The sequence below is a fragment of the Rhopalosiphum padi genome, chromosome 3, assembly GCF_020882245.1.
Source record: "Rhopalosiphum padi isolate XX-2018 chromosome 3, ASM2088224v1, whole genome shotgun sequence".
In the NCBI taxonomy this organism is placed as follows: Eukaryota; Metazoa; Arthropoda; class Insecta; order Hemiptera; family Aphididae; genus Rhopalosiphum; species Rhopalosiphum padi.
Window position 1 is genome coordinate 82,121,898 of NC_083599.1, and position 13,547 is coordinate 82,135,444.

Consider the following 13,547-nt stretch of genomic DNA (forward strand, 5'->3'; position numbering starts at 1 on the left):
CTGTGTGTGACGTTCATATATCTGAACATTTACCCTTCCACCCCTCACCTACTATGGCACTATCCTATGTGAATCTACGTGGACAAATTTTGAGTCGGCAAATCAGTGAGTAGTTGCCCTAGTCTAACAAAAACTGAAATGACGCCACTGGTGTGATCTGTGGAAACGTCGACGGTGTAGATGGAGTGTCTGTGCACAGGTAACAATTATTACTAACATTATTACCCTAGCCGTACACTACATAAATTTATTACATTAGGTTTCCAACGAATGACGAGCAGAGACTTCAATGGGTGTTGTTCGCCGAGCAGGGGCGTATATAGAATTTTCTTGAGGAGGGGGATATAAAAATTTTTTTTGTGTTGATGCAACCTTTTGTTAGTTGCTCCATGTAAGGCTAGGTAACAATAAAAACAATAATATTGATTATAATTTTCCTCTGTTTTATTAATTTATAAAATAAAGCACAACTCATCAATTACTTCATCTGTTGTAATTTTGACCTCTCTGTGACAAGAAAGCATAGCCAACCCATTAAGTCTAGTCTATAATAACAAAACACATACATTTTTAAACAGTTAGTATAAATATTTTTATTGAAAATTAAAAGATATAATTACAAACTATTTACCTCTTTCATGCTATTCCTGAGGTAAGACTTTATTCTTTTTAAACAAGAGAATGAACGCTCAGGAGTAGCTGTTGACACTGGAAGGGTGCAGAAGATTTTTAAAAGCATATTTATATTTGGATAGAACTCTTCATCACAAATCTCAAGTGCCTGTAGGCCTGATCTGAGAACAATGTGTTCTATAACTAACTTAGTTCTCCACATATTTAATTCAGCCAAACTAGAGCAAGGGTCAATTACAGGTGAGTAAAAGTCTTTAAGTTTAGTAAATTCTTCTCTATCCTTCAATTTAATTGGAAGTGCTTCTGTTTTAAAAATGCAATCAAACCCTAAAACAGTAAATATTATATAAACTAAATAAGCACACAGTTTAAAATAATACATCTGAATTAATCTTAACACGTTGACCGCCGTACGGCCGCACAGACGCTTATTTTTATAATGCTTTACGTATATATCGGGCAACATTCGTAAAATGTACCGAGTGATAATTTTAGAACCAATAGGCCTAAAAATACGATTCTAATATCAATCGGTTTATTATAGTTTGAAGATTATTAATAAATTATAATAATAGTACGGCCGCCGGCGGCCTCACGGCGCTAACATAATACGTAGTAATACGTAGTTTTATCATACGCCATACGGTCGCCGGCGTCCTTACAGTAAATTATCGACTGTTGAGTTATTTTATATTTAGTATCAAAATGAATTCTCGACCAAAACGGCTTAAAGCCTGTGATGAAAGTGTTGTGCGGGAACTTTTAGATGACATAGATGACGACTTCAGTTCTTTTAGTGAATTTGACGACTCTGATGAAGACGAGCATTATGTTCCTTCAAATGAATCCGATAATATTCAAAGTGACAGTGGTAAGTAAATATTTTGTCATTTACCAAATATATTTCATATTTTTTAATTTTAACTAGGTATATAAAAATCTTACTTTGATCTTATTATTTATAAACTATTTTATTAAGTTTGTTTTAAAGTTAATGGTCATTTTTACAAATGTGTTTTTTTTTTTTGGTTGGTAGGTAGTTTATGTTTGTTAATTATCCAAAATACCTGATATTTTAAATTTGCAATACTTTTTTCCACACGCAATAAAAAAAATATATAATTATAATATTTATCCTAATTGGTATTTCTATACATTGCAGATAGTAATAATTTTGATGAATCTAATGAAGTAACTAAATCACAAAGACCCGTTATTGAACATACTTGGAAAGATGTTACAGGTCATCACCAAAAACAATTAATATTCAGTAAAAATCCTGGTTTTAAAGTTGAAATTCCAAACAATGCGACTGCATTGCAATACTTAAATTATTTATAACTGACGAAATTATCGACCTCATAGTTTTAGAAACAAATAGAAATGCAGATCAAGTATTATTTAAATTGCGATTAACTAAATCTAGTAGATTTTCGAAGTGGACACCTACCGATGCTACAGAAATAAATCAATTTTTGGGTTTACTAATGTGGATGAGATTAGTACAAATGCCAAGCCTTAAAGATTATTGGAGTTTAAAAATAATGTATAAAAACAGTGTAGCAAAAAACATAATGTCTAGAAATAGATTTGAATTGATTCTTCGTTTTTGGCATTTTTCGGATAATGAGCAAACCCCCGAAAATGACAGGATTTTTAAAGTTCGAAATTTAATTCTCAAAATTGTTAATAATTTTCAAAATGCAATGGAACCAGAGGAAATGATGGCAGTCGATGAAACAATGGTTCCATTCCGTGGTAGATTAAAATTTAAACAATACATTCCCGGTAAGGCTCAAAAATACGGCATTAAATTATTTAAGCTTTGTGGTGCAAATGGATACACGTATAACATTCCAGTTTACGCAGGAAAAGGACAAGATAATGGCAGAGGATTAGGGTGTAATGTTGTAATATATTGACTTCTTTATATTTAAACGCTGGTAGAACTATTATTACTGACAATTTTTACACTTCACTCAACCTAGCTAACGCACTTTTAGAAAATGAAACACATTTAGTAGGTACATTAAGATGTAACAGAGTTAAGCTTCCAGAGGTCACAAAATCAAAATTAAAACCTGGACAAATAATTGGTAAAGAAAATTTTAACGGCTTTGTGGTAGCCAAATGGCGCGATAAAAGAGATGTCACTATGCTATCGACTCGTCATAACATCACCATGGTAGATACGGGAAAGAAAAATAGAAATAATGAAACAATTATGAAGCCAAAAATCATAATTGATTATAATTCAGGTAAGGCTGGGATTGACCTATCAGATCAACTATCGAGTTACAGCAGTCCAGTACGGAAGTCAATTAGATGGTACCACAAAGTGGCGACGGAGATTTTATTTAACTGCTGTAGTAAATGCACTTATAGTACATAACTTAAACATACCACAAAATAAACTTAAAATTACACAGTTCCGTGAAGCACTGATTAACGAAATACTTGGATTAAATCAACCATTACTTCATCAGGATTCTGTTCCTACATCAATGTCATCGACATCAAGACGAACATCATCAAAACATATTCTAGATGAAACTTCAGAAAAGTGTACTAGAAATCGAAAAATAAGAAAGAGATGTGCACATTGTTACAAAGATAAAGCGGCAATTGTAGGATCAGTTCAGGCCTGCAAAGAAGTTAAAAGGGTTACAACTTTGTGTAAAAAATGTGAAGTGTATACTTGTGTGGACTGTTTTTTGAAACATCATAAAAATGAAAAATAATTGATTAGTTAAAATTATAAGTTTTAATTAATAATAAAAGGATTAATATTTTAATTTTTTTAAAAAACAGAAATTTATTTTAACTATAATATTGTTTTGAAAGGTACTTAAATTTTTTATTTTATAAAATATGATTTTTTTAAGATTCTAGTATTTAATTATTAAGTTTTATTAAAAAAAAAAATGTATTTTGGAAGTTTTAAATGAAATGTATTGTTTAATTTGGTTAATAAAAATGATGACTAAAAAACATCGTATATGGATGTACTATATACCGATAGAATGGTAATTTCTTCCTCTATGTCACAGTATGAATTTAAAAGGTATAACACAGCGCCAACATATTTATTGTGATTTCAAAATGTATAGAATTTACGGCAGCCCGCGGCCGTATGGGTTCCTACGAATGATATGGTGCGGCAGCCGGCGGCCTAAAAATTATCGATACGTAATTATTTTTATGCGGCCGCCGGCGGCCGTATGGCGATCAACGTGTTAATTTAGATTATTTCATTATTTAACATTTTAATATTTGTTTACATTTATAGAGTTAGAGTAGGTATACAATCAAAAATATAAATACCTTCAAAAATATTTTTATGGTTTATAAATCGTTCAGTAAGTTGGGAAATAAAATAATCAACATATGGTAAGAACACTGTGATCCGATAGTATTGTTCAATTGAGTTTTCTTGAATAATTGGATTAGCTCTTTGAGTTTGTTTTGTAGTTGTTCTTTTTTTTTGCAATTCAATACCAACACTATCTGCTATTTTCTAAAATTACAGTTTTGAATAATTTATTGACATTGAATTGTTCAAGTGTTTATCGATAATTTATAAAATTTAATTGATTTTTAATTCTATATAACTATGACGCGGCCCCGCGCAAAGACCGTTTGAATTCAAACGGCATTTGCGTGGATAGCCTCGCCGTAAGCCTTCTCTCAACCACAAGTTGACGACGGACGACGCCGACGCGCGACGATCCGCGTCGGAACGTCGGACCCGACGCGACCGCGAACCGGCCCTAGACTAACCAGTCATCTCCACCGCACTGTACGCGACACACCGCCTTTTCGCCGTACCGTGCCCACCGTAAATATATCATTCTTTTTTTTTCACATTGGTGTTTTTTTTGTTGTTGTTTTGTTTGTATTTTTGCCTACAAATAAAGCCCCCTTCGTACCCAAAGACTTGTGCTTCTTTATTTATTTTTCCCCGTGCTCCCTGTGTGCCGTTCAACCACCATCCGACGTGACCTCACCATCACATAGTGACAACCGTAGGTACGCGTCAAATTGGCTCCCCGAACTGGAATCACCGGTGAGTGAAATATATTATTACCTTACCACTAACTACCACCATCAACCCCCCCATTTTGCGACTCGCAAAACGTTTCCCGACACCACACGACAAAAACGTGGTTTGCGAGCTATAACGGAAAAACCGGCGTTACGTAACATAACCATAAAGAACGTAACGATAGCCGCGCCGCCTGATTTACGGACGCACCGACTTCACCGCGCGCGACGCCGCAAACACACGGGGAATAGGATTGGTAGGACCGCTAGAGCGCGATAAGGTACACACACCACCGCCAGCACCACCACCCGCCAACGACACCAAAAAACCGGACCGCCGCCGCCGCCGCCGTCCCTAACCAAAATAGTCGACAGGAACACGCACACACGCGCAGCCGCGACACCACAATCCGGAAACCGGTTATTGTGATCACCCCGCACACACAACACCAACGGTCAACGACCCACTGACCTACATACGTACGTAAATAGATTTACCGATACGCGGTCAACACGAATCGGAAGAACGCGATACCCGTTCCACCGATAACACCGACACTTATATATTTTCCTTGAACATTACACCGGACAAACTACCGGACGTCATGGCAGGAAAATATATGAATGAGTTGACCGCTGCGGAGCTACGTTACGAATGTAGCCAACGCGGGCTAACGGAAGGAGGCACGGAAGACGCACTCGAAATCCGATTAGCTCAACACTTTGCGGATATGAATATACAGGCAAATTCCGTCCGGTTTCAGCCCATAGATTCCACTGGGCTAACCGGACTCGACTCGGACGTAAGCCAGGCATACGATGCCGGGCAACCCGAGCCGAGCACGGGCGACCGTATATCCACCCAAGAGCCGTTGGATACGTCACGCACCACACACACACTACCCCCATATACCACACAAAATGCCACGGGCCTCATACCGGTAGCCCAAGGTATAATACAAGAGGTGTGGCAGTCGGCGGAAAGCGCGCCGCACAGGCACAGCTTGGAAGCACGACTAACCATGCTCGAAGACTGCATGGCCCGTTTCGGCGAAGACCAACGCCGGATAGCGGAGACAATGCGTCGCCTAGAGATGGGTATGTCGCGCCCGACACCGGAACCACAACCGGAGGTCCCCGCACCGACCCAACCACAACGCGCAACGTCATCGGGGCAACACCGAAACATACCGGAGTCGCCGCCGACCGATAACGCGCACCACCACACACACATACACGCAACGAACAGCACGGATTACGGAGCGAGGGGGCCCGCGGCACGCAATTCACCGGCCGTGAGCGACCATCGCGCAGACCGCACCGTGCACTTCGATAACGCGTCGTATACACCCCACACCACCGCCCACCCACAAACCTATATGACACAATCATCACTGATACCGTATGACGAGGTACGCACAGTGAGATACTCGCTGCCGGAGTTCCACGGAACGACACCCGAGGACCCGGTACGGTTTATACATAAGGCCGAATCGACTTTATATAAAACGCATATAGATAGGACGGGCTGGACAAACATTATCGAACCTCAGCTAAAGGGTGCAGCCAGTACCTGGTGGAACACCGTCAGGATACTGGACTACACCTGGGACGAATTCCGTGCGGACTTTTTACAAAAGTTCAACAACATGGACATTCAGTCCCGGTTGCAGACGGAGATAGTGTCCGTCCGGCAATCACCAACACAGTCGCTTACGGAGTTTTTTACAACAAAAAACCAACTCGCGCGCCGCATCAACAGCGGGCAAGTCCCGGTGCTAGCTGAACCACTCCTAGTACATACGATAGTCGGATTAACGCACAGTGAGTACCGTACGCATATACGGCTGCAACGCCCCAACACATTTGCGGACCTCCGACAAATCGCGGCGATTATGGACACACCAGATCACCCGCCCACACAAGCGTTAACGAAACCGGAACGCGACAAAGGCGGACAGTCACGCATACCGCGCCCACCACACACACCGCGAACACGGGACGGTACGGCCAGAAGGCCGCTACCGCGCGACCCGTGCCGGTACTGTAGAGGGCCGCACTGGAACAGTGACTGCCCCGCGAACAAGCCGGCTTCAGGAAACGCCAGGTGAGTCGGCGGACAGTTGTCCGCACCGCCGCTTCTAATATACACACACACACACACGCCATCAACACCAGCCTTCGGAATATCGACGGGGATATAACCATCGAACACGCATCGACACGCTCGGCGTTTTCACATATATCACCCGACCACACACCTGAAATTTCTCCAAGTAGTAGGTCATCATCACCACTCACCACGACCCCCACTACGAAATTTACACGTGCACCATCGGAATGTAAACGTAGCACAGAGGTAACCGAAACGGATGCCATGGTAATGGCGGTGCAAACCGCCACCCAGGACTCCGAAATCGCGGTTAAGAACCAGTTATCCCGCTACTACACACACCCGATGTCGAATAGTGTTAAACGAACATGCCCCGACAAAATTCCGACCCCAGCGGTCGAGCTCGAATTTAGGTCAGGCTTCGTAACAGCACTACTCGACTCACAAGCACAAAAATCATATGTAAGCCCGAACATTGCACACACACATGGCACACCACAACACGGACAACCCACCCACGTACGAATGGCGGACGGACACACCACAGTAACAAGTGGTACCGCCACATTCGAAGCCAGAATAGGAGACCTTACGGTCACTTTCACCGCAGTCATTCTAGAAAATGTATACTGCGACATGCTCCTTGTAACCAACGAAGTCACCTGGGACTACACCACGAGCACTATACACTTAGGTTCACATAGGAGAACAACGGCGTGCTGGAAGGGCCGGACCACCACCCACCGCCCTACACCAGACACCGATAATCTGTTAATACACGGTGACCCACACACACGCGCGAAAATCACCGACGTAATTCGCAACTATCCGGACGTTTTCAGCGGTAGAGTAGGTCGCACCAGATTAATCGAACACGACATTCTCCTTTAAAACCAAACACCAATAGCGCTCAAACCATACCCCTATCCACACACGAAACAGGCCACAATAGACAACATGATACGGGATATGGAACAACAGGGACTCGTAGAACAAAGCACCTCCCCGTGGGCCGCACCTGTCGTCTTAGCTAAAAAGAAAGACGGATCGCCCCGACTGTGCATAGACTATAGACGACTCAATAATGTCACTGAGTCCGACGCTTACCCGCTTACCCGGACCTCAATACTTTGATTCGTCAAATGCGAGGTGCCAAAATTTTCAGCATTTTGGACCTTAAGTCTGGATACTGGCAAGTACCACTTAACCAAAATGCTCGAAAATACACGGCATTCCGGACGAGTCGGGGTCTATATCAGTTTCGAGTACTACCCTTTGGCCTCAAAACAGCCCCATGACCTTTGTACGACTAATGAACGAAGTTTTGAGGGGGTATCTGGACGACTTCGTACGTGTCTACCTTGACGACATAGTGGTGTTTTCGAACACCACGGACGAACACCAGTGCCACCTAGACAAAATTTTGGAACGTCAACATAGACACGGGCTGACATGCAACACCGAAAAATGCAGTTTCGGATCAACCGAAATCTCATTTCTCGGACACCTAGTCACCTCCGACGGCATAGATAAACAACCGGAGAAACTAGAATGCATCATGAACTTCCCCACACCCACCAAAATAAGGGACCTACGGAAATTCCTGGGCGTCTGAAACTGGTACAGCCAGTTTGTTGACAACTACGCGGACACCATAGCACCCCTAACGGATAGGCTCAAACAAGGAACTAAGTGGTCGTGGACCGAAACGGAACAGGCGGCATTTATTAAAATAAAACGCGTACTGTACGATTCGCCAAAACTGTCGACACCAGATTACGGAAAACCGTTCTGCCTACAAACCGATGCTAGCGAAATAGGAGCAGGTGCCGTTCTTTTCCAACGGGGTGACAGACCTGAGGAAAGACGGATAATCGCCTACGCGAGCAAAAAGTTTAGTGATACGCAGACTAGGTACGCCGCGGTCGAACGCGAGTGCCTCGCGATAATCTGGGCGACCGACAAGTTTAGACCCTACTTAGAAGCCCGCCACTTTGACCTATTCACTGACAACTCCGCCCTCACTTGGCTCCACGGAGCCAAAAACACCAACTCCAAGTTGACCAGGTGGGCACTACAGCTGGCCAACCTGGACTTCAAAACCACACACGTGCCCGGCGTACAGAACGAAGCGCCGGACATGCTGTCCCGCAACCCAGCCCCAGGACCCCCCGTAGACGAGGATCACCTCGAGGAACGGCTAGTAGGAGTACCCACCACCCAAATCACCACCACTACTAGCACGCCGGCCGACAACCTGTTCGCCACTACGGACCCGGGCAACACCACCAGCGAGCCCACCATAACACACGCTACGCTCATGACTTGGCAAGCCAATGACCCCGACACACGTGACATAATGGACAACGGTACATCGGACACGCCGGCGCGTAATACCAGGCAAACCGCGGAAAAAAAGAACAAATATGTTCTTACCGACGGCCTCCTGCGAATAAATTTGCGCGACCTCACACCCGTCATTATACTACGTCAAAAAATACAGAACGTGATTTGGACATACCACGATCACGTCCTAGCAAACCACCTTGGCTGGAAAGAAACCTACAGGGCAATAAAACAACGCTTTTACTGGAAAGGTCAAAAGAACGACATCCGACTGTACGTCAAGTCGTGTCACATATGCGCGTGCACCAAACCACTAAACGCGCGCGCAGATGACCCAATGACCGCCAGAACACCCCGCCACCCCTGGGAGGTAATCAGCATAGACCTCATGGGCCCCTACCCGCGCACGAGTAGGGGAAAACAATATTTACTGGTTGCCACGGATATGTTTAGTAGGTGGACCGAGGCATACCCCCTAGGGACAGCCACTACAAAAACAATAACCGAAACGCTCGAAAGAGAATTCTTTTCACGTTACGGATACCCCCGTGTGTGCCTAAGCGACAACGGCCCCAGTTCGTAGCAAACGATATGCGCAACACGATCGAACGGTGGGGAGCCGAGGGCTGGACAACTCCGGTATATCACCCGAGTGCCAACCCCGTCGAACGGCGCAACCAGGAAGCGTATTTACGTTCTGTACATGAATTTAGCACTCAGTGCCAAATCAACGTATAGTCCGGAGTTGTAATTTCTGTTCCGTTTTATACACGAGTTTGGCACTTCGGCGTTTATTGTAATATACATTTTATAAAATATGTGCATTATAAAATATTACGTTAATATTAATATTATTTATTATTATTGTAGATAGAACTGAAACTAATAAATAAATAATAACCCGTTCAATATTTTTATTTATACTCGTTTTAATTTATATTTGTTATTTAACACTTAATTGTTATAACTTGTCACAAATTTAAAATATTAATACAATTTTTAATATTAATAATTAAAATATTATAAAATAATATATAAACATTTTTATAAATCAGCTTAAATAAATAATAATAATAAAAAAATATTTATAGCATAAATAATAATATGTACTAAAATATACTAAAATGTACTGTTATAAATATAAATATTGTTTGTTCACTGTACTGAGTACCTATGTGGCTATGTCAATGAGATTTTGCATTTGTTGTATTATTTTTTATATTTTCTCCTAAATTTCTTTTTTTGTTACGTTTTTTATTAGCTGGCATTTCACTATTTGATGGTCGACCTGCTTGAATTCGTTTGGCACCTGTTGCTATCTGACTTATTCTTCTTGACCGCGATGTTGGTTGGATTCCTATTACTTTGCCTCGACGTGATACGCTATCAGAAACTTCAGATAATTCTGAAACTGTAGTAATTCCACCAATTTTTTTGTTTAATAGTTTTATTTTGTTTAAAACAAATGGGTTGTTATTATTTTTAGCTATTTGTTTTATATTGTTTATATTTTTAGTTAGTAATTCCAATTCAATATCCATTTCATTGTCAATATTAATAACAGTATCATTTTCTACTCTAATTTCCATATTAAATTTTTGCATACTACTGTGAAAATTTAAATTATCTAAGTTATTACTTTCTTTATTATTAAACTTTGAACATTCAGTCTCCACCTCAAACTCCATTGTGTCCATATCCATTTTATGTAGAAACGTATGGTCAAAATTATTTCCTACAGCCAAAGTCCCTATTTCAATTCGATCATTGTCTGACAAGTTAGGAAGATTATTAACAGTGTCTCCAAATAAATGTACTGCACATATATGCTTGCAAAAGCGACCACCTTGACCAGCTGCACAATCACAAAAAAAATTTAATTTATCGTTTTTTATAACTGTATAAAAATTATTTCCAGATGATGAATTAATCTCATAAGTTGTATCATTTTTTTTATTTACATCGAGTAATTTAGCTTTATTACAAAAATTTTGAAAAATAATTTCAAATTTTGTAACACGAAATGACGAAAATTTTATCAGACGCCTTTTATGATAATCCTCTAAAATTTTGCAAATAAAGTCGACTAAAGCTGCCGAATTAAAAGCTTTACAACGTTCGAGAACTATGTCTTTAAAAACTCTTATAGATGCTTCTACAATATTATTGGTATTATGGCCATGAGTTGGAAATTGAGTTCTATAACATATACACCATTCTAACATTCTATTTCGATAAGTCATCATATGTTTTGAAAAAAGAGCTGATTTATCGTTACATAGTTCATCCATCATTACTTTAGCTTCAATTTCGTTAGGTGAATACATAACTTTTCGAAATCTTTGCATGTATAATTGCCTTTCAAATTTACTAACACCATGTTTACTTTCGCATAGCCAACGCCATAATGCCTGTAGAACATGAAATGTACATAACAATAGTGTAGAATTTGGAAAAATTTCATTGAGGGCTTGGCGTTCTGATTTACTATCATCAGTCATAAAAACCAATGGCTCCATTTGTCCATAAAAAGCAAAATTTCCCAATGATTTTCTTAAAAATTTGAATGCGCTGGCATAATCATCTTTAGTAGTGAATTTATGAATCAACACCGCTAATGGTATGCCACCAACTTTTGTAACTCCAAAGAAAAATGTAACGCATGAGCCACCTTGGTCACATGAACCACTAGAATCGACAAAAACAATATCTCTAGAAAGAGGCAATCCATGAGCTCTACGCATTATGGGCGTTACAATACAAATACAAAATGGATTTTCCTGCACTTCAATAATATGATCGTGAAATCTATTTTGCATTTCCCTCACTACTTGTGCAATGCTATTTTCTGTACGATCACCAAAATGTTTTGTCCTAAAAGTAATTTTTTTTCTTTACATTTAAAATTTAATGAAAATATTAAAATTACTTACCTCCAATAATCAAACATTTGATACACTTGTCGATCCGTAGGGTTTGTTTGTGCATCTGCTAATAATTTAATAATTTGCATATCATCATCAATGTTGGCCGTTAATTTAATTTCATGATATGTTTTAGCTGCTGAAGGAGTCATCCCGTTTGAAAACATTTCTATAAATTCGTCTTGAATATGTTTTGCTACTCTTAAGTAACTATAAGCTTCAGCATTATTTATTTTATGCGTGTGATGAAAATGTATCTAGAAAAATATTTAAATGTTTTGATTGTTTGTGTAAAAGCAAGCATCAATTCCCACTGTCACTGTGCAATATTACCTATATTTATTTTATATCTATGTAATATTTCACTGCAACACGTAATATCACTAAATTTGTTAATTTAATAGGTATAACATACATATTGCTGCAATTGTAATTGCTTGTATTTGCTGACATTTAAAAATAAATCAAATATATAAAAATAATCACTAAATATGTAAAAATATGCACCATTTAACTATTTAAGGTAAAGTGCTTTTTTTAGAGTATTCAAGTATAGATACTATATCTATATGTAAGTACACACTATTTTTTAAACTATTTTTATTGACATAATTTTCTATTACTTACTTTTATTTCTGCGTTCAGTCCTCTGCGTATCAATACATCCTTTTTTCGTGTATCTTTTGTATTTTTTTTGACATGAATTTTAATTAATGCATTATTACAACCTTTATTGCGATTTCTAGCAATATTAGTTCCAAGTACTTTATTCCACGAAGAATGTTGGCAAACATAATCTTTGCGATATTCAAACAATTTCATGTTTGGAAATGTATTTCTTACAATCCAATTAGTTTTTGATGACATAGAAAATAATTTAACCCATTCATCGCATGTTTTATGGTACGATTCATCAATTTTGTTAAACTTGGTCCTTAAAACAATTTCAAATTTTTCTGAATCTTCGACGTTACTCTTAATTATTTCACAGTATGAATCAAAATCGAAAAGATTTGAAATCATAGTAGTCATTTCTTATTAAAAATTATAATTAAAAATTAACTCAGTTTAGTATTGGTATTTAAATATTTAAATTAACCACACGTAAAACGACGGAACACGGAAATGTACTGTTGAATCTTGTATAGTAAATAGTAATATACGTACAAATTGGTATAATAGGTACTTATTTGAGATAAGTACAAATTCAGTTTATAAAATATATAAACGTATAAAATTCCCACTTGTTCGATTTTTGCTATCGCACTATCAAACGTAATTATTATTACATTATCTATATCATACAAGATAGGTATATACCTACAGGTCACAATAGTTATAAAATGTATAAAAGGTGTGTAACAAATTTGTGACAAGTTAAAACTTAATTACTAACACTTATTTAATTATTATTTATTTAAGCTGATTTATAAAAATGTTTATATATTATTTTATAATATTTTAATTATTAATATTAAAAATTGTAT

At 38.9% G+C, this 13,547-nt stretch overlaps 1 protein-coding gene across 1 annotated transcript; it reads right to left on the minus strand.

The window, feature by feature from the left end:
* Positions 1-452: 452 nt before the first annotated feature.
* On the minus strand, positions 453-4,753 carry LOC132926233 (52 kDa repressor of the inhibitor of the protein kinase-like). Its single transcript, XM_060990573.1, has 4 exons — positions 4,721-4,753; positions 3,958-4,150; positions 632-960; positions 453-545 (listed from the first exon to the last, which is right to left on the minus strand). Exons 1-4 carry the CDS (start codon positions 4,751-4,753, stop codon positions 453-455), a joined length of 648 nt encoding a protein of 215 aa, XP_060846556.1.
* Between the last annotated feature and the right edge of the window lie 8,794 nt (positions 4,754-13,547).

Coding starts and splice junctions, on each gene's coding strand:
- LOC132926233 (XM_060990573.1), bottom strand. CDS start 4,753: ATGGGGGGGTTGATGGTGGTAGTTAGTGGTAAG. Junction 961..3,957: donor CCATAAAAATATTTTTGAAG/GTATTTATATTT, acceptor TTACTGTTTTAG/GGTTTGATTGCATTTTTAAA. Junction 546..631: donor TCAGGAATAGCATGAAAGAG/GTAAATAGTTTG, acceptor TTGTTATTATAG/ACTAGACTTAATGGGTTGGC.